This window comes from Lithobates pipiens, unplaced genomic scaffold, assembly GCF_037356315.1.
Source record: "Lithobates pipiens isolate NorthernLeopardFrog02 unplaced genomic scaffold, aLitPip1_a1.2 Scaffold_18, whole genome shotgun sequence".
NCBI classification, from domain to species: Eukaryota; Metazoa; Chordata; class Amphibia; order Anura; family Ranidae; genus Lithobates; species Lithobates pipiens.
In genome coordinates this window covers 251,207,760-251,228,992 of record NW_027507758.1, presented here as the reverse complement: position 1 = coordinate 251,228,992, position 21,233 = coordinate 251,207,760, and the positions used below count along the sequence as shown (strand labels likewise).

The 21,233-nt window shown below is 40.8% G+C and overlaps 1 protein-coding gene across 1 annotated transcript in view; it reads left to right on the top strand.

Annotated features, from left to right (window-relative positions):
* Nucleotides 1–21,233, top strand: part of PEX7 (peroxisomal biogenesis factor 7) — a 367,801-nt gene that overhangs the window by 128,333 nt on the left and 218,235 nt on the right. The window contains exon 6 of the mRNA XM_077486784.1: nucleotides 13,033–13,139. Coding sequence (XP_077342910.1) covers nucleotides 13,033–13,139 — 107 coding nt within the window. The remainder of the gene's footprint in view (nucleotides 1–13,032; nucleotides 13,140–21,233) is intronic.

The window sequence follows — 21,233 nt, the reverse complement described above, 5'->3', positions numbered from 1 at the left end:
CACACTGGGGCAGTTCTGAAAAGTCCTGCAAGCAGCATCTTTGGGGCGGTTTATACACTGCTCCCAAAACGTCCTGCCCATTGAAATGAATGGGCAGCGCTTTCAAAACGCCTGCAAAACGCTTCGGCAGTGCCGCTACACGGAAACTTTTAACCCTTTCTTCCACCGCCAGCAGGGGTTAAAAGCGCACTGCTAGTGGCCAAAAAAGTGCCGCTAAAACTAGCAGTGCTTTTCCGCTAACGCGGAGCGGCTACAGTGTGCATGTAGCCTAATAGGAGCATCTGTAAACATATAAGACCTGTTTTTTTAAGTGCCTGAAGACCCCCTCTCCACCTCTACAGGGCCGTAGATAAAAAAATTTCCTGCGGGGGGGGTGGTGATTCAGCCTTGGGTACCCAGAGGACAATCATTTGCGTGCCTGCCACACAGTAAGAAATTGTGGGTGTGGAAAAATTGTGCTAACAGTGGGAGGGGTATAAAACTTGACCCTGCTCACTGTGTATACAATAATATATATCACAGCCCTTGTACCCCCCAAAAAATATGCTTTAATTAATTTACTACAACCAGGAGTCTAACAGACCCGAGCATATTGGTTTGTAAAATATGAATATTTTCCCACTACATACGCTTTCCTAAACACAGCCTGCCTTGAAGAAGAACTTCATTAAGCTACTAAGCAATCTGTACAATATTACATAAAGATAAGAGATCAGTAGGGTTGCCACCCATCCAGGATTCACCCAGACAGTCCCGGTTTTGAATAGTTTGCCCGGGTTTCAGACCACCTGAAACCTGGACAATATATGAAGAATGGACTGTGGCTCCCCAAGTACCACAGCCGCAGAGTGCATAGGTGTGCACATGTACACACGAAAAGGAGAGGAGAGATGGCTTGATCTGGTCCTCCTCCTTCCAGCACCTATCTCTCTGTCTGCCCTCCCACACTGCAATCCCAGGCGATCTGTGCCTCAGCAAAGGGATGTGTGGGCTGGAAGTTTGAAGCTCAGCAACTTGCAGATACATTGTGGATAAAAAGTGTTGATGCCTAAGCCTTTATCCTTGGGTGAGTGAGCTCACCATCCATTGTCTGTGGCTGAAGTCTCCTCCCTTTTCTCTCCTGCTTCCAAGCGATTGAGTACACTAAGGTAAGGGGGACTAAGATTTAAGGGTGCTCTGTAAAAGGGAGCTTTGGAAACCTTAATTTAGGGGGAATGCTGGGATCTCTGATGTAAGTTGGAGATTTGGTGAGCAGAAACCCCCTTACATCAGAGTTCCCCATTACACCAGCGTTCCCTCTCAAAAATATAATTTTGCTGTGCGTGGCTAAAGTGTTTGGGTTTGGCTTGAAGAAATGGTGGCAACCTTAGGGGTCAAGAGTATATCATATACAGTCTAACATATGCAGTTCCCTTTAGGTAAAACTCTACTGTTGGCAGCAAATCCCGGTAACAGCAAATATTGTATGAAACAAAAAAGGGTGGGTTAAGGCCTCTCACCACATTCATGCGGCAGATGATCTCCTGATGGCGATCAGTCTCCCCTATTCTGATATAACCAAGCAGGAAGCAACCAGCAATACTCTGGGCCGCCCTCTTGTACATTGTGTCTATAAATACAGCTGTTCTGTGAAGCCCTCACAGGTTTGTTAGAGAACCTTAGTGAACAAACAGTATCATGAAGGTCACAACACACCAGACAGGTCAGGGGTAACGTTGTGGAGAAGTTTAAAGCAGGGTTAGGTTATAAAAAAAAATATCCCAAGCTTCAAACATCTTACAAGAGCACTGTTCAATCCATCATCCAAAAATGGAAAGAGCATGGCACAACTGCAAACCTTCCAAGACCTCACTGTCCGCCTAAACGGACAGGCTAGGCAAGGAGAGCATTAATCAGAGAAACATCCAAGAGGAGCTGCAGAGATCCACAGCTCGGATGGGAGAATCTATCCACCGGAGTACATGACTATTGGTCATGCACTCCACAAATCTGGCCTTTATAGAAGAGTGACAAGAAGAAAGCTATCGTTTGAAAGAAGCCATAAGAAGTCCTGTTTGCAGTTTGCAAGAAGCCATGGGGGGACACAGCAAACGTGTGGAAGAAGGTGCACTGGTCAAATGAGTCCAAAACTGAACTTTTAGTCCTAAAAGTAAAACACTCGGGTTTATTTACTTAAGGTAAATCCACTTTGCACTGCAAGTGCACTTGAAAATGCAGTCGCTGTAGATCGCTGCAGATCTGAGGGGAAGTTCTGAAGTGAGGGGGGATCTCTGCTGATTTTATCAACCAATCATGTGCAAGCAAAAATGCTGTTTTTTATTTTCCTTGCATGCCCCCCTCGGATCTACACCTACTGCACTTCCAAGTGCACTTGAAGTACACTTGTAGGGCAACGTGGATTTGCCTTTAGTAAATAACTCCCTATGTATGGCGGAAAACTAACACTGCACATCAGCCTGAACACACCATCCCCACTGTGAAACATGGTGGTGGCTGTATCATGTTGTGGAGATGCTTTTCTTCAGCAGGGAGAGGGAAGCTGCTCAGAGTTGATGGGAAGATGGATGGTGCCAAATACAGGGCAATCTTAGAAGAAAACCTGTTGGAGTATGCAAAATACTTGAGACTGGGGCAGTGGTTCACCTTCCAGCAGGACAACAACCCTAAACATACAGCCAGAGCTTCAATGAAATGGTTTAGATCAAAACATATTCATGTGTTAGAATGTCCCAGTCAAAGTCCAGACCTAAATCCAATTGAGAATCTGTGGCAAGACTTGAAAATTGCTGTTCACAGATGCTCTCCATCTAATCTGACAGAGCTATTTTGCAAAGAATGGGCAAAAATGTCACTCTGTAGATGTGCAAAGCTGGTGGAGACATCCCCAAAAAGACTTGCTGCTGTAATTGCAACAAAATGTGGTTCTACTATTGACTCAGGGGGCTGAATACAAATGCACGCCACACTTTTCACAGATTTATTTGTAAATAGTTTTGAAAAACATTTATCATTTTCCTTCCACTTCACAATTATGTGCCACTTTGTGTTGGTCCATCACATAAAATCCCAATAAAATACATCTATGTTTTTGCTTGTAACATGACAAAATATTGAAAATTTCAAGGGGTATGAATACATTTTTAAGGCTCTGTACATTGTACAGTGCTGTATTTTAGCAGTGGGACATGGACTTCCCATCTGCTGTGGGAACAAAATCAAGTCTGGCCGATCACTGCCCAGCCATTCACAGGAAGCTCTTTACTTTATCAACCAATACAAGGCTTTATCTTCTTAATGTTATCCCCCTGCCTCAGTTAATTAGAGGAAGCTTTGTATTTGTTGATAAAATACAAGGCTTCCTGCGAATGGCTGAGCAGCGCTCTTCCTGCCTTGATTTTGTTTCAGAAGTGGGACAGGAAGTCCCCATCCCACTGTCAGAATCTAACACTGTATACTGTATATACTGTATGTAGCTGATGCTTCATACAGTTTATACAGGGCCCTATGCCTGGGCACATCTGTTAGTGCAGAAAATAGTAAACAACATGGAGTAAGCTCCAATGTTTGGTTTCAGTCTGTCAGGCTCTTTAGAGGGTCTTTTGTTTACATATTGGGCTGAGCTGAAGGCCGCTGACTAATTGGTGTGTCCAACCTGTTCACAGACAAGGGTGCTTTACCTCTGCGTGTCTCCAGGATCTACTGCTGCTTCCAGGTAGTCTGTATTTTCCTGTCACAGCTGCTCTCTCCCCTGGTTCACACTCATTTGGTTTTGTATACAGTACAGTACTCTCTACTGCAGTCCTCTCTCTACACCCAACTTCTCCTATACAGCAGGTGACTTGCTCCCAAGTCTCTGCTGGGTCTCTCCTCTGGCTCCCACCAGCATTCTTTCTCTCCTGTGGGCTCCATCAATGACCTCTACTTTCTCACACTTCCCCCCCAGACCAAGGCCAAATCAGACTGCCAATGCAGTGAATCAGAGTTCTTCTCTCCCTCTGCAGTGTCCTATCAGCAGGCATGCCATAAGAAATCATGAGGCCTTATCATGACTACCTGGAAGGGACCTCTCTTGGGCACCCAGAAATTAATAAGTCATCGGGTGGATGTAGCAAAATTGTGTTAACAGTGGGAGGGACTTAAAACTTAAGTCTATGTGCATGGATCAGAAGTATGTAATATATAGAGTGCTGGTGTCAGGTATATGTAATGTACAGAGTGAGTTGAGCATGAGTGGGCTGTCATGTGGCAGTAAAAACAAGTGGCTGAGCCCCAGTTTTACTATTCCCTGGCTACCCAACTAACATCTAAATATATAGCGGGGGAAATCATTATTTGATCCCCTGCAAATTTTGTACGTTTACCCACTTACAAATAAATTAAGGCTCTATAATTTTTATCATAGGTGTATTTTAAATGATAGAGACAGAATATCCACCAAAAATCAAGAAAAAACACATAAAACAAATGCTCTAGATTAAGTTACAGTTCAGTGAGTAAAATAAGTATTTGATCCTCAAGCAAAACATGACTTAGTACTTGGTAGAGAAACCCTTGTTAGCAAGCACAGAGGTAAGACATTTCTTGTAGTTCGTGACCAGGTTTGCACACATCTCAGGAGGGATTTTGGTTCACTCCTTTTTACAGATCTTTTCTAAATCCTTTAGGTTTCTTTAAGATATGTTGGTATTGCGCTGCCCCTATATTAAATAACCCTCCGAGGGTGGTAAGTATAATGCCTAGTTACATAAATCAATAGTGTAATATAAAAATATATATATAAATGTCTACTGAATAATATCAAAAAGTGCAAAGTGCTACATTAAATAAAATAAAATAAACACACCACAGAGGTGATAGAATCCAAATAAATGAAAATCAAGTGAACAAAGGTAAGTAACTAAAAACAGTCTCTTAAAAAAATTACTATTTTGATAAAGTGCAAGTAGTTCCGGTAGTAGCAGCAGCCCTTGACATTTGATAGATCACCAGTGGTAGCGCAGGAATAAAACACTATCGTTTATACTTTAGGTTTCTTTGCTGTCTCTTAGCAACTCAAAGTTTCAGCTCCCTCCATTAATTTTTTATAGGATTAAGGTCTGGAGACTGGCTAGGCCACTCTATGACCTTAATGTCCTTCTTCTTGAGCCACTCCTTTGTTGCCTTGGTGGCATGTTTTGGATCATTGTCATGCTGGAAGACCCATCAACGACCCATCTTCAGTGTTCTGGCTGTGGGAAGATTTTACAATACATGACCCCATCCGTTAGCCCCTCAATGCGGCAAAGTCTGCCTGTACCTTTAGCAGAGAAACAGCCCCAAAGCATCATATTTCCAACTCTGTGCTTGACTGTAGGGATGGTGTTCTTGGGGTAATAGCATTTTTGTTCCTCCAAACACGGTAACAATAAGCTTCTATGCTGCACAGGTGTCGGGTTAATTTTACCCTGTTAAAAAGGACAGGAATATGGGTGGCATTACAATGGCTGTTATTAAATGGGGAGGGAGGGTAAAAGCACTTCCTGTGTTTCCCTTGTTTCTATTGGGCAAAACATTTTTCTCCTCTTTCACCTCGTTCAGCAAAGGACCTTCAAGGACAGAAAGTTCAGGCATTTGAGTGCAGTTCTTCCTGCCTCATGAGAGCTGCCTCTAAGACTTGTTCCATCCCGCACCTGCATTACAGGAAGCCCGCAGGATGTACTTGGAGTGTAGCAGTGAGGGGCGTTGCACTTTGCATGCCCATTGGATCTGAGAAGGCAGCAGGAAAAAATAAAAAATCCTGCCGGGGCATCGGGGGATTCTGGATGATGTCAGGAGGGAGGGACTTTTGAGGATGTTTCAGCTAACTATTGGCTGAGGAGGCAGCAGGGGGCAGTGCAGCATAGATTTCACCCCCCCTTGCTGCCTTCTCAGCCAATATGTAGCTGAAGCTTCCCCAAAAGTCCCTCCCTCCTGACATCACCCAGATCTCCTCGATACCCATTGGGTGGCAGCATGTTAGTTTTTGTATGGAAGTGTAGGAGACCGGTTGCGGCTGTGACAGGAGACAGGCTGCGCAGCTCCTGGGGCCGGTAGTCAGACAGCTCCACTAGCTTAACTGCTGTCACTGTGCCACTGACAAATGTTCTGGGTTTTTTCCATCCACCTGACCCCCCCCCCCCCCCCCCCCCCCGTTTATCGATGCCCCTTCACCTCTAGAACTGCTCCCCTTGCCCAGCCCGAAGAACTGACTCCTGAAACTTGATACACATGCAAAAACAATTGAAAATAGTTTGCGAAACATCTAAAAAAAATAAATGCACTGCCTTATTGCAAATGCAGGCATAAGGGCATGGGAACCCAAATTCTATGTTTCTAGTATTTTTGCAATAATGACTATCTGTATACACTTTCCTTAAGTACATTTTTTGTAAATCTGTTGCAACTTATCTTACCTGGAGATCTTGCCAGAGACAGCACCTAAATTTTCAGGCTGACATAGTTGTGTTCAAAAGTTTGAATACCCTGGCAGAAATGTTGACATTGATATTGAAAATATGACTGATCATCCAGAGAAACTGTCTTTTATTTAAGGATAGTGATCATATAAAGCCATTTAGCTATAGTCAATGATTTTGTTAGCTCTCTCATGGATGAACTGAGCAGGCTAGATACTGAGCCATGGGAAGCATAAAAGAACTGGTTAACAAGGTAATGGAACCGTCCTCCGCACCGCCATCAATTCCACTCTGCACTCCACGAGCCCTTCAAGTCTCACTTTCAGATCACTCTACTGCAGGGTAGTCTACCTGGTCACCAATGCAGACTGACAGCGGTGAGAGCCGGCGGTGCAGGGGACGGTCTATATGGACAGCTTTACCCCGGATGCCTGCATACTTAGATGTGCCTCTTTTAATCATCAACCATGTGAGTTGCTAAATGTTGTACCTTCATTAAATGTAACCATATTGATACACTTAGAGGCGCCTCTCTTCTCTTTTGTGCTCTGTAGCTCCTGATGGATGTTGCTTCTAATCCCCTTGTGGAGGCTTCCATTTGTTGGATGGACATTTTATATTTACACAACCTATCACATTGCTATAATCTTTTCATGCAGACTATAAACCGAAGGAATTATGAATCAATGGTTGTGGAACGAATCATCTAAGTTTTTCAATTATTTCTCATTATTTCCATTATTTGCTTTGATATAAAAGTGCTTTAAATTTACAAGCAATGTTTCCGGAACAAATTATGCTCACAATTCAAGGTTTTACTGTATATGTAAAATAAAAATTTCAATTCAAGAACATATTTCTCTCTCTCACTCGCTCTCTCTCTATGTGTGTGTGTATATATATATATATATATATATATATATATATATATATATATATGTATATATATATATACACATACACACACACAGTATATATAAATATAATAGCTGTTGTTGAAGTAACTTACTTGTTTTCCTCAAAAACGGTAAAAAGATGTTCTACTGAGTGCTCTTCCAGATAACACATTCCTTAGTCTAATACAAACTTGTTTTTTTTTTTTGTTTGTTTTTTATCCGCTCAGTATCTCCAGCCATTAGATACTGCAGTGTTCATCAATCCTTTAAGTATCTAATCTCTTTGAGAATGTGACTTCTTTACCTTAAGGCAGTGTCCTGACTGTGACTGCATTAACCATTTTTATTTTGCTGCAGTACAGTTATTTAATGTTAGGGTAGCCTAAAACTGCAGAAGCCTCATCAAAAATGATGTGTATAATTGGTTGCTTGATTTTTTTGGGGGCTGTGTGTGGCCATCCTTATAACTTTAACTTTTTGCTCACGACTAATTGACTTTCCATAAAGCTTTTAAAGAAGTAGTAAAGTCAGTAAATGTTTTTTTCTTTTTAGGGCCCCCCTAATATGCACATCATATTTAACATGTTATGGCAGACTTACCTGTCAAAGAAGCCCTCCAGCTCTACCGAGTGATCGATCCAGCAGGTCCATCTTCACACAGTGTGAAGGCTGACAGGCAGGAGGATGTTTTTGTGACAGAAGAGACCGACGGGTCTCTTCTCTCATAAAATGTATCTATTTTGTCTCTATACCAAGCAATATGTCTGGCGGAAATGCAATACAGCTCACCATCCAAATAACATAATTCCTACAGTAAAGCATGGAGGTGGTAATATGCTGTTATAGGGGTGTTTCTCTGCATCAGAGACTGGAGCACTTGTCATGATAGAAGTAAAATGGATGGGGCAAAATACCATCAAATTCCAAGGTTGAACTTTTTGACCAAAATTCCAAAAGATATATGTTTGGCACAAAAAACAACACTGCACATCTCCAAAAGAACACCATACCCACAGTGAAGCATGGCGGTGGCAGCATCATGCTTTGGGGCTGTTTTTCTTCAGCTGGAACAGGGCCTTAGTCAAGATAGAGGGAATTATGAACAGTTCCAAATACCAGTCAATATTGGCACAAAACCTTCAGGCTTCTGCTTGAAAGCTGAACATGAAGAGGAACTTCATCTTTCAGCATGACAGTGACCCAAAGCATTCATCCAAATCAACAAAGGAATGGCTTCACCAGAAGTAGATTAAAGTTTTATCATGGCCCAGCCAGAGCCTGACTCCGATTGAAAATCTGTGGGGTGATCTGAAAAGGGTTGTGCACAGGAGATGCCCTCGCATCTGACAGATTTGGAGTGTTTTTGCAAAGAAGAGTGGGCAAATATTGCCAAGTCGATGTGCCATACTGATAGACTTATACCCAAAAAGACAGTGCTGTAATAATCAAAAGGTGCTTCAACATAGTATTAGTTTAAGGGTGTGCTCACTTATGCAGCCACATTATTTCATTTTTTTATTTTTACTTCCCTCCACCTAAAAGATTTCAGTTTGTTTTTCAACTGAGTTATACAGTTTATAAGTCACATTAAAGGTGGAAAAAGTTCTGTAATAATTTATCTTTGTCTCATTTTTTTACATCACAGAAACCTGACATTTTAACAGGGGTATGTAGACTTTTTATACCCACTGTATCATTACAGACGTAAAGGTTTGCAACAGCGTGCACACACTATATATTTTGCAGGGCATATGGAATTATACAGTATATGCAGAAATAAGATTTACTAAGCAGTAAAAGATAGTATAGTGCAACCTGTGATAGCTGTGCAAATGGTTACGAAAGCAATATTTTTTCTAAATACAACCTCATTTTTAACATATTATTGGGACACAACAGTATAGCTTTATTCCCCAAATCTTTACTAAATATGAAAGATGAAATTGCATCAAGCTAATATCAAATGACTGTAGATGTAATATTTGTGTGATTTTTTTTTTTTTTTGAAACACTGAAAATCAAAGTTATACACAACTAACTAAGCAATGTACAAAGTACATGAATACCTTTACTACTTCATTTATTTAGTGTTGTATTAAAATTATTCTTAAACCTCTTACATATATAGACTACTGTGAATGTATAATACAGTGGTGTGAAAAAGTGTTTGCCCCTTCCTCATTTCCTGTTCGTTTGCATGTTTGTCACACTTAAGTGTTTCGGAACATCAAACCAATTTAAACAATAGTCAAGGACAACACAAGTAAACACAAAATGCAATTTGTAAATGAAGGTGTTTATTATTAAAGGTGAAAAAAAATCCAAACCATCATGGCCCTGTGTGAAAAAGGGATTGCCCCCCTTGTTAAAACATACTATAACTGTGGTTGTCCACACCTGAGTTCAATTTCTCTAGCCACACCCAGGCCTGATTATTGCCACACCTGTTCACAATCAAGGCATCACTTAAATAGGAGCTGCTTGACACAGTAAGGTCCACCAGAAGATCCTTAAAAGCTACACATCATGCCGAGACCCAAAGAAATTCAGGAACAATTGAGAAAGAAAGTAATTGAGATCTATCAGTCTGGAAAGGGTTATAAAGACATTTCCAAAGCTTTGGGAATCCAGCGAACCACAGTGAGAGCCATTATCCACAAATGGCAAAGACATGGAACAGTGGTGAACCTTCCCAGGAGTGGCCGGCCGCCCAAAATTACCCCAAGAGCGCAGCGACGACTCATCCGAGAGGTCACAAAAGACCCCACAACAACGTCCAAGGAACTGCAGGCCTCACTTGCCTCAGTTAAGGTCAGCTTTCATGCCTCCACCATCAGGAAAAGACTGGGCAAAAATGGCCTGCATGGCAGAGTTCCAAGGAGAAAACCACTGCTGAGCAAAAAAGAACATCAAAGCTCGTCTCAATTTCTCCACAACACATCTTGACGATCCCCAAGACTTTTGGGACAACATTCTGTGGACCAATGAGACAAAAGTGGAACTCTTTGGAAGGTGTGTGTCCAAGTATATCTGGCGTAGAAGGAACACTGCATTTCATAAAAAGAACATTATACCAACAGTAAAATATGGTGGTGGTAGTGTGATGGTCTGGGGCTGTTTTGCTGCTTTAGGACCTGGAAGACTTGCCGTGATAAAAGGAACTATGAATTCTGCTGTCTACCAAGAGATCCTGAAGGAGAATGTCCGACCATCTGTTCGTGTACTCAAGCTGAAACGAACTTGGGTTCTGCAGCAGGACAATGATCCTAAACACACCAGCAAGTCCACCACCGAATGGCTGAAGAAAAACAAAATGAAGACTTTGGAGTGGCCTAGCCAAAGTCCTGACCTGAATCCTATTGAGATGTTGTGGTATGACCTTAAAAAGGCCGTTCATGCTCGAAAACCCTCTAATGTAACTGAATTAGGACAATTCTGCAAAGATGAGTGGGCCAAAATTCCTCCAGGACGCTGTAAAAGCCTCATTGCACGTTATCGCAAACGCTTGGTTGCAGTTGTTGCTGCTAAGGGTGGCCCAATCAGTTATTAGGTCTAGGGGGCAATCACTTTTTCACACAGGGCCATGATGGTTTGGATTTTTTTTCACCTTTAATAATAAACACCTTCATTTACTAATTGCATTTTGTGTTTACTTGTGTTGTCCTTGACTATTGTTTAAATTGGTTTGATGTTCCGAAACACTTAAGTGTGACAAACATGCAAAGGAACAGGAAATGAGGAAGGGGGCAAACACTTTTTCACACCACTGTATATGTAAAGCACTGCATAAATTGATGGCACTGTAACAAATAAATAAAATATGCATTTGGGGTCTAATGTACTATATACATCTATTTTGTGTTTCATTTACATGTGCATGGTGCATATGTGTATGAGTGTGCAAGAAGTACTGTATATTGTCTGTGTGTGTGTGTTGTCTTGTTTTATAAAGTTTAATTCATTTTGCTTCTTAAAGTTTTTATTTATGTAACAACTTTAATGTTACAAAGCTGAAAGGATTCCTAATGACAGTGTATATGATGAGATGGCAGGTCCTCTTTGTGGGCACATTTGAATAGAGCCCAGATGCATTGTCATTGTGCTGGAGACTGAAATCTAGTATGACCCTGACCTCCTTCCCTCCAACATCTGGACTCATCAGAATAATTCTAAAGTGTTCAAGGCTGAGTACTTCCATGTTCATTCAAAGCAGGGATCAGAGAACATGTTCACTTCTCTACCTGTTTGCCAGTCTGTCTTCAGTTGCTTGCAATTAGACTAACAAAAGAAGAAAACACTTCACAAACAGTATAGAGTATGCACTCAGTGTCTACCTATTGGGATTGACACTGAAGCCCACTGATATGTATTGTAATACAATAGTAGGGAGTGCTACTGGCTCCCAGGAATGTGGACCTGTCATATTTGTCTCCCCTGCAGTCTATGTTTTTATACCACTAATTCTGGATTTGTAACATTCAATTAAAGGAAATGGGTGTGTTATAATGCAATTTAAACTATAAATGTTCTAAATGCAGAATTTAAGGTTGACTTGATGTAAAATGAACTTTCAAGGCATTGTATTATTATAAAATCAGTTTTATTTTAATAATACCTAATACCTATACTGCATTTCAGTATAAGTGATTTTAGAATTGTAGTTTGATGTTTAGAAAGTATTTTTTGAAATATAGATTATTGTTGAAATTAGTTGTGCATTTTTCGAAATAAAATAAATCTGTCACAAGGGAAACATAAAGGCTGCCTTGACTTCCCCCCTTTCTGAATTTACCAGTTTCATGGCCTTTGTTCTGTCTTCAGAACTTTGAGTCTCTGCCCTAGAAAAGTATATAGTGGATAATAGAGCTGCACGATTCCAGAAAAAATGCGAATCATGATTTTTTTTGCTTGGAATAAAGATCACAATACTCTCACGATTCTCGGCATAACTCATAATATCACATAATACACAAAAAATTGGCCTTACTGTACTGTTTTTTTTGTTTTTTTTTTATTCATTAAAGTTTTGTTTTCCCCCCAAAAAATTGTCTAGGGTCTCTGCTAATATATATATAAAATGTTTGGAGGTCCTAAGTAATTTTCTAACACAAAATACTGATTTTAACTTATAAGCAACAACTTATAAGCAACAACTTATAAGCAACAAGTGTCAGGGCACTTGCGCTTAAAAGGAAAGGGGTGGAAGAACTTCCACCCCTTTCCTTTTAAGCGCAAGTGCCCTCTACTCCTGCACAGGTGCTGTTTCATAGATAGGATGGCGTTCTTAAGTTGCTTTATGAAATTAGCCATACTGTACGGGAATTGAGATTTTAAGATGGTTCCAGGTATGGTATTTTTTTACATTGGTTCATCTTGAACCAATGTAACTATATACCATACCTGGCCAATGCCTCTGGAAACTGTAAATCAACAGTGATCTCTACTTACTTCCAGGTCCCATGCTGAGCTACCAGCCTGATGCATTCTCAACAGAGGAGGTCAGCCCTTTAGCACTCATGCCATTCAGACAATCCTTCAGTGATCCAGGGACATCGGCCAGATAGGGTTTATGCATAGTTACATTGGTCCAAGCTGGACCAATGTAACTATGTAAATATATACACCATACCTGGAATTCAGCTTTAAAGCTTTGTTCTTGACCCCACACTTGTCTAACTACTTTGTGTGTATGTCTATTTCAGGAGATCAGACCTTAAGGATATGGGATGTAAAAGCGCCTGTGTCTAAGCTAGTTATCCCAGCACATCAAGCAGAGATTCTAAGTTGTGACTGGTGCAAATATGATCAGGTAATTTTGAATGTATTACATGTCACTTGTAGACACCGCTTCCATCTTGTTAGCTTCATTTTAACCTTTCATCAACATGTTCTTAGGACAGCATGATGCACCAAGGTCCCTTTCTGTTGCCAGCTTGTGATCCACATTAATGTTTTGCTTATCTGTATTACCCAATAATATACTTTCTTTTACAATGAATTTGTGGTAATTAAAGTGGTTCTGCACCTAAAATAAAAATATTAAAAGCCAGCAGCTACTAATATTGCAGCTGCTGACTTTTAATAAATTGACACTTACCTGTCCCAGGGTCCAGCGATGTCGGCAGCAGATGACGAGCGATCGCTCGTCTCGCTGCTGCCCCCGCCGCCATCCTCTGTCAGGGAATCGGGAAGTGAAGCATTACAGCTTCACTGCCCGGTTCCCTACTGCGCATGCACGAGTCGCGCTGCGCGTCTCTTATGGTCCCCGCTGTGTCTCTGGGAACTGTGTGTTTCCCAGAACACAATGGGGGGGCGTCTGCGGGGGTCTGCGGCGGTCTGGCCGGAAGTGGGTGCAGTTACCTGGATTATCCAGGTAACTGCACCCCCCTCCCCCCTGAAAGGTGCCGATTGTGGCACCGGAGGGGGGGAGGGATCAGATTAGCGGAACTTCCCCTTTAGGGTGAAGAACCGCTTTAAAACATATGAGTAATTTCCACCCACATAAACCTTCTGCTATTTGCATTCAGGTTTCCCTCACTAATGAATCTCTTCAGTGCCTCAATATATCTCAGCAATCATACATGACTTGCACTGCAGTTTGCATCATCCTGCCTTTGCTCCAGGACCACAGGTTCCCAAGACCAGTGCAGTTACTATGCAAATTTCAGAGGGTTGTAATAGAGGTTGGTATGTTCCAGCCTACTCTGTGCAGGTGTCTGCACTAATTTATCAGATAACTGACCTGTGAGAACAAAAACAGCGTTATACCTGGCCCTGAGAGAAGGATATATTATTATCCCCTTCCCGCCGAGCGTACGCAGATCTGCGTACTCGGCTTCCGGGGGGTATACCGGGATGATGCCCGCACCTGCAGGCATCATCCCGGTCCCGTTTTTTACAGCGGGCGATTGGCTTTCCAGCCATAACAACCGATGCGGCTAAAAGCCGCTCAGCTGTTATGCCGGAGGAGCGGGAGGGGACGTCCCCCCCTCCCGCCGCCTCTCGCCGCTGTTACCGGTGCTCCCGCTCGATCGGGAGCACCGATTAGTGATCCGTCGGCTCTGGCTGCTGGGGAGGAACTGGAACGAAGCCGTAATCGGCTTCGTTCCAGTCTCCTCATCGTAAACACGGAAGCGACGTCATGACGTCACTTCCCGTTTACTCGGCTGCCAATGGCGCCGGTTTTAAAAAAATATCCGGTATTCAGAATCGCCGTTTTCGGCGATCTGAATACATTGAAGTGTAAAGGAGGGGTAGGGGGTCTTTTAGACCCCCGATCCCTCCATAAAGAGTACCTGTCACCACCTATTACTGTCACAAGGGATGTTTACATTCCTTGTGACAGCAATAAAAGTGATCAAATTTTTATTTTTTTTTTAAAACAATTTAGTTTTTTTTAAATAAATAAAATAAATAAAAAAATAAAAAAAAAATTTTCAAAGCGCCCGCCGTCCCCGCGAGCTCGCGAAGCAAAGAAAACGCATACGGAAGTCGCGCCCGCGTATGTAAACGGTGTTCAAATCACACATGTGAGGTATCGCCGCGATCGTCAGAGCGAGAGCAATAATTCTAGCAGTAGACCTCCTCTGTAACGCTAACCTGGTAACCGTAAATTTTTTTTAAAGCGTCGCCTATTGAGATTTTTAGGTACCGTACTTTGTCGTCAATCTACAAGTGCGCGAAATTATAAAGTGTGACATGTTTGGTATCTATTTACTCGGCGTAACATTATCTTTCACATTACGCAAAAAAATTGGGCTAATTTTACTGTTTTTTTTTTTTTCATGAAAGTGTCCCTTTTCCCAAAAAGTTGCGTTTAAAACACCACTGCGCAAATACCGTGTGACATAAAATATTGCAACAATCTGCGTTTTATTCTCTAGAGCCTCTGCTAAAAAAATATATATAATGTTTGGGGGTTCCAAGTAATTTTCTAGCAAAAAATATGGATTTTAACTTGTAAACACCAAATTCCAAAAATAGGCTTAGTCATGAAAGGGTTATAGAGAGTGCCTTGAAAAAGTATTCATACCCTTTGAAATCTTCCACATTTTGTCATGTTACAACCAAAAACGTAAATGTATTTTATTAGGATTTTATGTAATAGACCAACTCAAAGTGGCACATAATTGTAAAGTGGAAGAAAAATTATAAATAGTTTTGAAAATCTGTTACAAATAAATATCAGAAAAGTGTGGCGTGCATTTGTATTCAGTCCCCTTTACCCCGATACCCCTAACTACAATCTAGTGGAACCAATTGCCTTCAGAAGACACCTAATTAGTAAATAGTCCACCTGAGTGTATTTTATTCTTAGTATAAATACAGCTGTTCTGTGAAGCCCTCAGAGGTTTGTTAAAGAACCTTAGTGAATAAACAAGATTGTGAAGGCCAAGGAACACACCAGACAGGTCAGGGATAAAGTTGTGGAGAAGTTTAAAGCAGGGTTAGGTTATTTAAAAAAAAAAAAAAAAATCCAAGCTTTGAACATCTCACAGAGCACTGTTCAATCCATCATCTGAAAATGGAAATAGTATGGCACAACTGCAAACCTACCAAGACCTGGCTGCCCACCTAAACTGACAGGCTGGGAGAGCATTAATCGGAGAAGCAGGCAAGGGGGTCATGGTACCCTGGAGGAGCTGCAGAAATCCACAGCTCAGGTAGGAGAAACTGTCCGCAGGACAACTATTAGTCATGCGCCCCACAAATCTGGCCTTTATGGAAGAGTGACAAGAAGATAGCCATCGTTGAAAGAAATCCATAAGAAGTCCTGTTTGCAGTTTGCGAGAAGCCATGTGGGGGACACAGCAAACATGTGGGAGAAGGTGCTCTGGTCAGATGAGACCAGAATTTTACTTTTTGGCCTAAAAGCAAAATCACCCTGAACTCACCGTCCCCACTGTGAAACATGGTGGTGGCAGCATCATGTTGTGGGGATGCTTTTCTTCAACATGGACAGGGAAGCTGGTCAGAGTTGATTGGGAAGATGGATGGAGCAAAATTCAGGGTGATCTTAGAAGAAAACCTGTTAGAGTCTGCAAAAGACTTGAGACTGGGGCAGAGGTTCACCTTCCAGCAGGAAAACGACCCTAAACATACAACCAGAGCTACAATGGAATGGTTTAGATCAAAGCATATTCATGTGTTAGTATGGCCCAGTCAAAGTCCAGACCTAAATCCAATTGAGAATCTGTGGCAAAACTTTAAAAGTGCTGTTCACAGATGCTCTCCATACAATCTGACAGAGCTTGAGCTATTTTGCAAAGAAGAATAGGCAAAAATGCAATTCTCTGTAATTGCTCGAGGGGCTGAATACAAATGCACGCCACACTTTTCAGATACTGGTATTTATTTGTAAAAAATGTTGAAAACCATTTATCATTTTCCTTCCACTTCACAATTAGATGCCACTTTGTGTTGGTTTATCACATAAAATCCCAATATAATACATTTACGTTTTTGGTTGTAACATGACAAAATGTGGAAAATGTAAAGGGGTATGAATACTTTTTAAGGCACTGTATATATTCCTGATGTTCTGATAATCTGATGTATTGCAGGCATGGGCAAAATGTAAGCTGGAGCACACCCACCTATGTGACATGCCTCTTAAATTTGTATAGTAACCGATGACTCTATGACTTGCTGCAGCTTTTCTACTGTCATACTGTTTGCATGGGCTAAAGAAAGGAGGAGATGCGGATCAGCAGGCACAATGCTGTCTCCTGCAGTGGATGTTTTTGCACGGGAGAGAGAAGGGGTAGCTGACTTTAATTACTTTACATGCAAAAATCTGTACTGAGTGGTTGGGAAAGGGGCCACATTGTTTGTGGAGGGTGTGCAGGAGTGAGTGAAATTTACACCATGAGAAGTTAGTCTGCAGAAAAGAAACTGCTTCTCCCCAGAGGGCGCTGTCGTGCACGGAGAATGACAAGGGTGGCAGCTGCAGTTGATTATTGTTTGTAAACCATTTTATTCAGTTAACCCCTTCTCGATGGAAGGTAAAACAAATCGAAGTGCCTGAACAAAGTTTAGCATCTTTGACACGTGTCAGTAAAACTGTACATATCACAACTACTTAGTGCATCCAGGTGAATTATATCTTGTTTTTTTCAGGCCAAATTGAGCTTTTCATTTGGGTTGTAAATTCGATATCTCTGTTTTTTGGGACAAAATAAAAAATAAATATAATTTTTTTTCAATTTAGCAGTATAATTTTCCACCAAGGAACAACCCCAAATAAATCCTTCTTCTCCTGGTGGTTGCAACGATACCACACATGTCTTTGTTATTTGTTGGTTGTACCCATCGTTGGACCCAGAAACCTACCTAAAACACAAAGACACTGGCACTAACTGGCACTGATAATAAATGTAAAAAAAGTTTCTTATTAATCCTATCTAAAATACACTGATCCTGATCTTTAACACCGACCTTTGATTCTGACCATGACTTTTGACCGCAACCTTGACTCTAAGTCTAAGACCCCTTTCACACGGGGCAGACTCCGTCCAGTGGATGCGCCTGCTCAGCAGGGAATCTCTCCGCTGATCGCCGATGAGCATGCAGATGACAGATACAGCCCACTCTCCTCTATGGGGTGGTCAGATGGAAACGTACCACCTGTCCATTTCCATCCGACTGTCATCCGATCCACCGGACAGATCCTCATCTGTCTGTTTTTGGGGGCCCGATTTGGATCAGATGCCAGCGGGTGTCAGTAGAAACATGCCCGGTGTCATTCACTGCCCCATAAAGAGCTATAGATGGTTGGATCAGTTCTGCCTGCAAAACAGATAGGCCAACACAATCACAAAGTTTGTGTGAAAGGAGCCTAACCCTGATGCTGACCTAGATCAAACCCTGATCTAGCTGTTTTTATCTATTTTTTTTTTATTTAATTTATTTTACAAACACTTTTTTTTTTTTTTTTTTTTTTTTTACAATTTTCTCCTCTAGCAAGGAGAAAAAAAGATACAGTGTATTGTCATATTGTTTGTCATAATAGTAGATTAAAATCTTTTATAAATAAAGTATACTAGTTCCTTACCCATTATGACTGCATCACACATATATGCGGCATCCAGGAAGTGGACTTGAATCTTGTGTGCCACATATATGTGTTCCTCTATTTTCACTGAAAGCACTCTCGATCACGCTTCCAGCAATAAGACCGAAGTGTCGATGACAGCTCCAGGTCTCCACTGACTATCGAGAACCAAAAGAACCGGCTCACAAACATGTGACCGCTGTGATAGGCTATCCCTGTGAATATTCACTCTGTAGCCCCTCCCTGTGTTGTTTCTTTTGTGTGAAGAGGAGAAGCAACAGACTTCTCCACTAGGAAAAGATACTTTGTATCTTTTGCTCTTAATAGAGGAGAAGTCTGGAAAAGAAAAAAGTATTTTGAAAACATTTTTAATAAGAAAGATAAACTAGATCAGGGCCTGATCTAGTTTAGTGAGTGTAGGTTTAGGGTCACTGTAGGTGGCAGTGTGTCAATTACTGTCAGTGATAGTGCAAATGTCAGTGTCAGTTGATGGCAGTGGTATCAATGCGATCAACAGGAGTAAGAGAATTTAATATGCAGTTTATTTATTTTGGTTATGGACTATGTAACTATGGTACTCTATTAATACTTTGGGTCAGTTTTCCTTTCATAATATTACAAAATCAGTAGATATCAATTAACGTTTACCGCCAAAATAATCCACCTAGGATACACAAAGTAAATGCGATGATATATACGGTTTTACAAACGTGTCAAAGTTGGGTTTAGGCATTATGGTTTGTTTTGACACTGGTTATGAAGGGGTTAATCTTATATAGTTTCTTTATTATGTTCAATATGAAAAAAGGTATTTATAAAAATTCTGCTTAATTCTGTAAATATGAAATATTGCATTGTTACATTGCAATTGGTTTTACCTGCAAGGACTGCAAAGCTTAGGCCTCCACAAATATACTGTAGTCAAAAAGAGAAATGAGTGACTCAGAGGAGGAACACTCCCCTCCTCCTTGCAGGGGAAGATATCAACACTTGTAAATTAACACGGTCTGCCCAAAGTAGGCAATACCTGGCTTCTTAAATAAATAAATAAATTATATATATATATATATATATATATATATATATATATATATATATATATATAATGTTTTTTTGTTTTGTTTTTTATATAATTGTTGTAACTTTACAAATACAAGTGCTCAAAAACCATTAGCGTTTCTTGTTAATTATCACTTACATTATTATTTTTTCTCAATTACCTAATATAATATTTTAAGTTAATAAAAGGCACAGCTTTTTTGTAAAAGAACATTCTACTTTGACCTTTACAGCATTGCCTGGTGGGAAATGTTATCATTAAAATTATATAGATTCATTTTTGCTAAAATGTTAGGTGCGAGAAGCAATATTTGCTCTAACAGTTGAGGACCGATATGTAATAAGACTTTGATATTTAATAAAGTGGAAATGAAGGTTTGACATGCTTCAAATCTTTTTGCCTTTTGATTTGTAAGAACCCCCAAGGGCTATAGTATCAATATCTCCACTGTCTCGTCCAGTGGAAGAGATGGAATGGTGTGGAAATGATTAGCATTTACAGCCAATTACCTTCGTCAGTGGATTTTATTGGGTCTCACAATGTAATGATTAGTGTATTTTTTGTAAGCGATCTTAGACCAGCATAGTTCTCAATTCTTCATATCTCTTGCACTGACCTTCCTGATGTCCACCATCCCTCTATACTGCATTGTAGAAGGTTGTAATGTTAAAAATACAGTAATTGTTTTTTATATCAATAACATTTTATTGAAAAAACAGTGATGGTATTACAGCAATAAAATGCCAAATGTATTATACACATAGTGATTGAACATGTAAAATATAGTAATTGTTTGAATGCTAACTAAATTACCAGCTTTTTTTCACCAAAAACGGGTACATTATTAGATTTTATTAGAGATCAGTTTAACCACTTCCCGACCGCCACATGCCAATGTACGTCGGCAGAAAGGCACGGGAGTCCGGTCGCGGGTCCCGCGGACGCGATCATCTCACGGGGCGGCTGAACGGGGAGATGCCGTTGTAAACAGCATCTCCCCATTCTGCCTAGCAACAAGTGACGCTGATCTCTGCTCCATGTGATTGGAGCAGAGATCAGTGTTCACTAGCACAAAGCCCAGCCCCCCCACCGTTAGTAACACGCCCCTAGGAACACTTAACCCCTACACTGCCACCCCCTGGTTAACCTCATTCACTGCCAGTGTCATTTACACAGGAATCAATGCATTTGTATAGCACTGATTGCTGTATAAATGACAATGGTCCCAAAAATGTGTAAAAAATGTCTGTTGTGTCCGCCATAATGTCGCAGTCACAATAAAAATCGCTGATCACCGCCATTACTAGTAAAAAAAAAAATTATTAATAAAAATGCCATAAAACTATCCCCTATTTTGTAAATGCTATAACTTTTGCGCAAACCAATCAATAATCGCTTATTGTGATTTTTCTTACCAAAAATATGTAGAAGAATCCGTATTGGCCTAAACTGAGGGAAAAATATTTTTCAAAATTGTCGCTCTATTTTTGTTTATAGCGCAAAAAATAAAAACTGCAGGGGTGATCAAATACCACCAAAAGAAAGCTCTATTTGTGGGAAAAAAGGACGTTAATTTTGTTTGGGAGCCACGCCGCACGTCCACGCAATTGTCAGTTAAAGCGACGTAGTGCCGAATCGCAAAAAGTGGTCTGGTCTTAAGCCAGCAAAATGGTCCGGTCTGAAAGTGGTTAAAGTGTAAAACTGTTTATTTTTTTATCATTTTTTTTGGTGCTGGATAGAGTAGAGTTGAACTGGAACACTTCAGCAATTTTTATTGCTGTCTGTGCCCC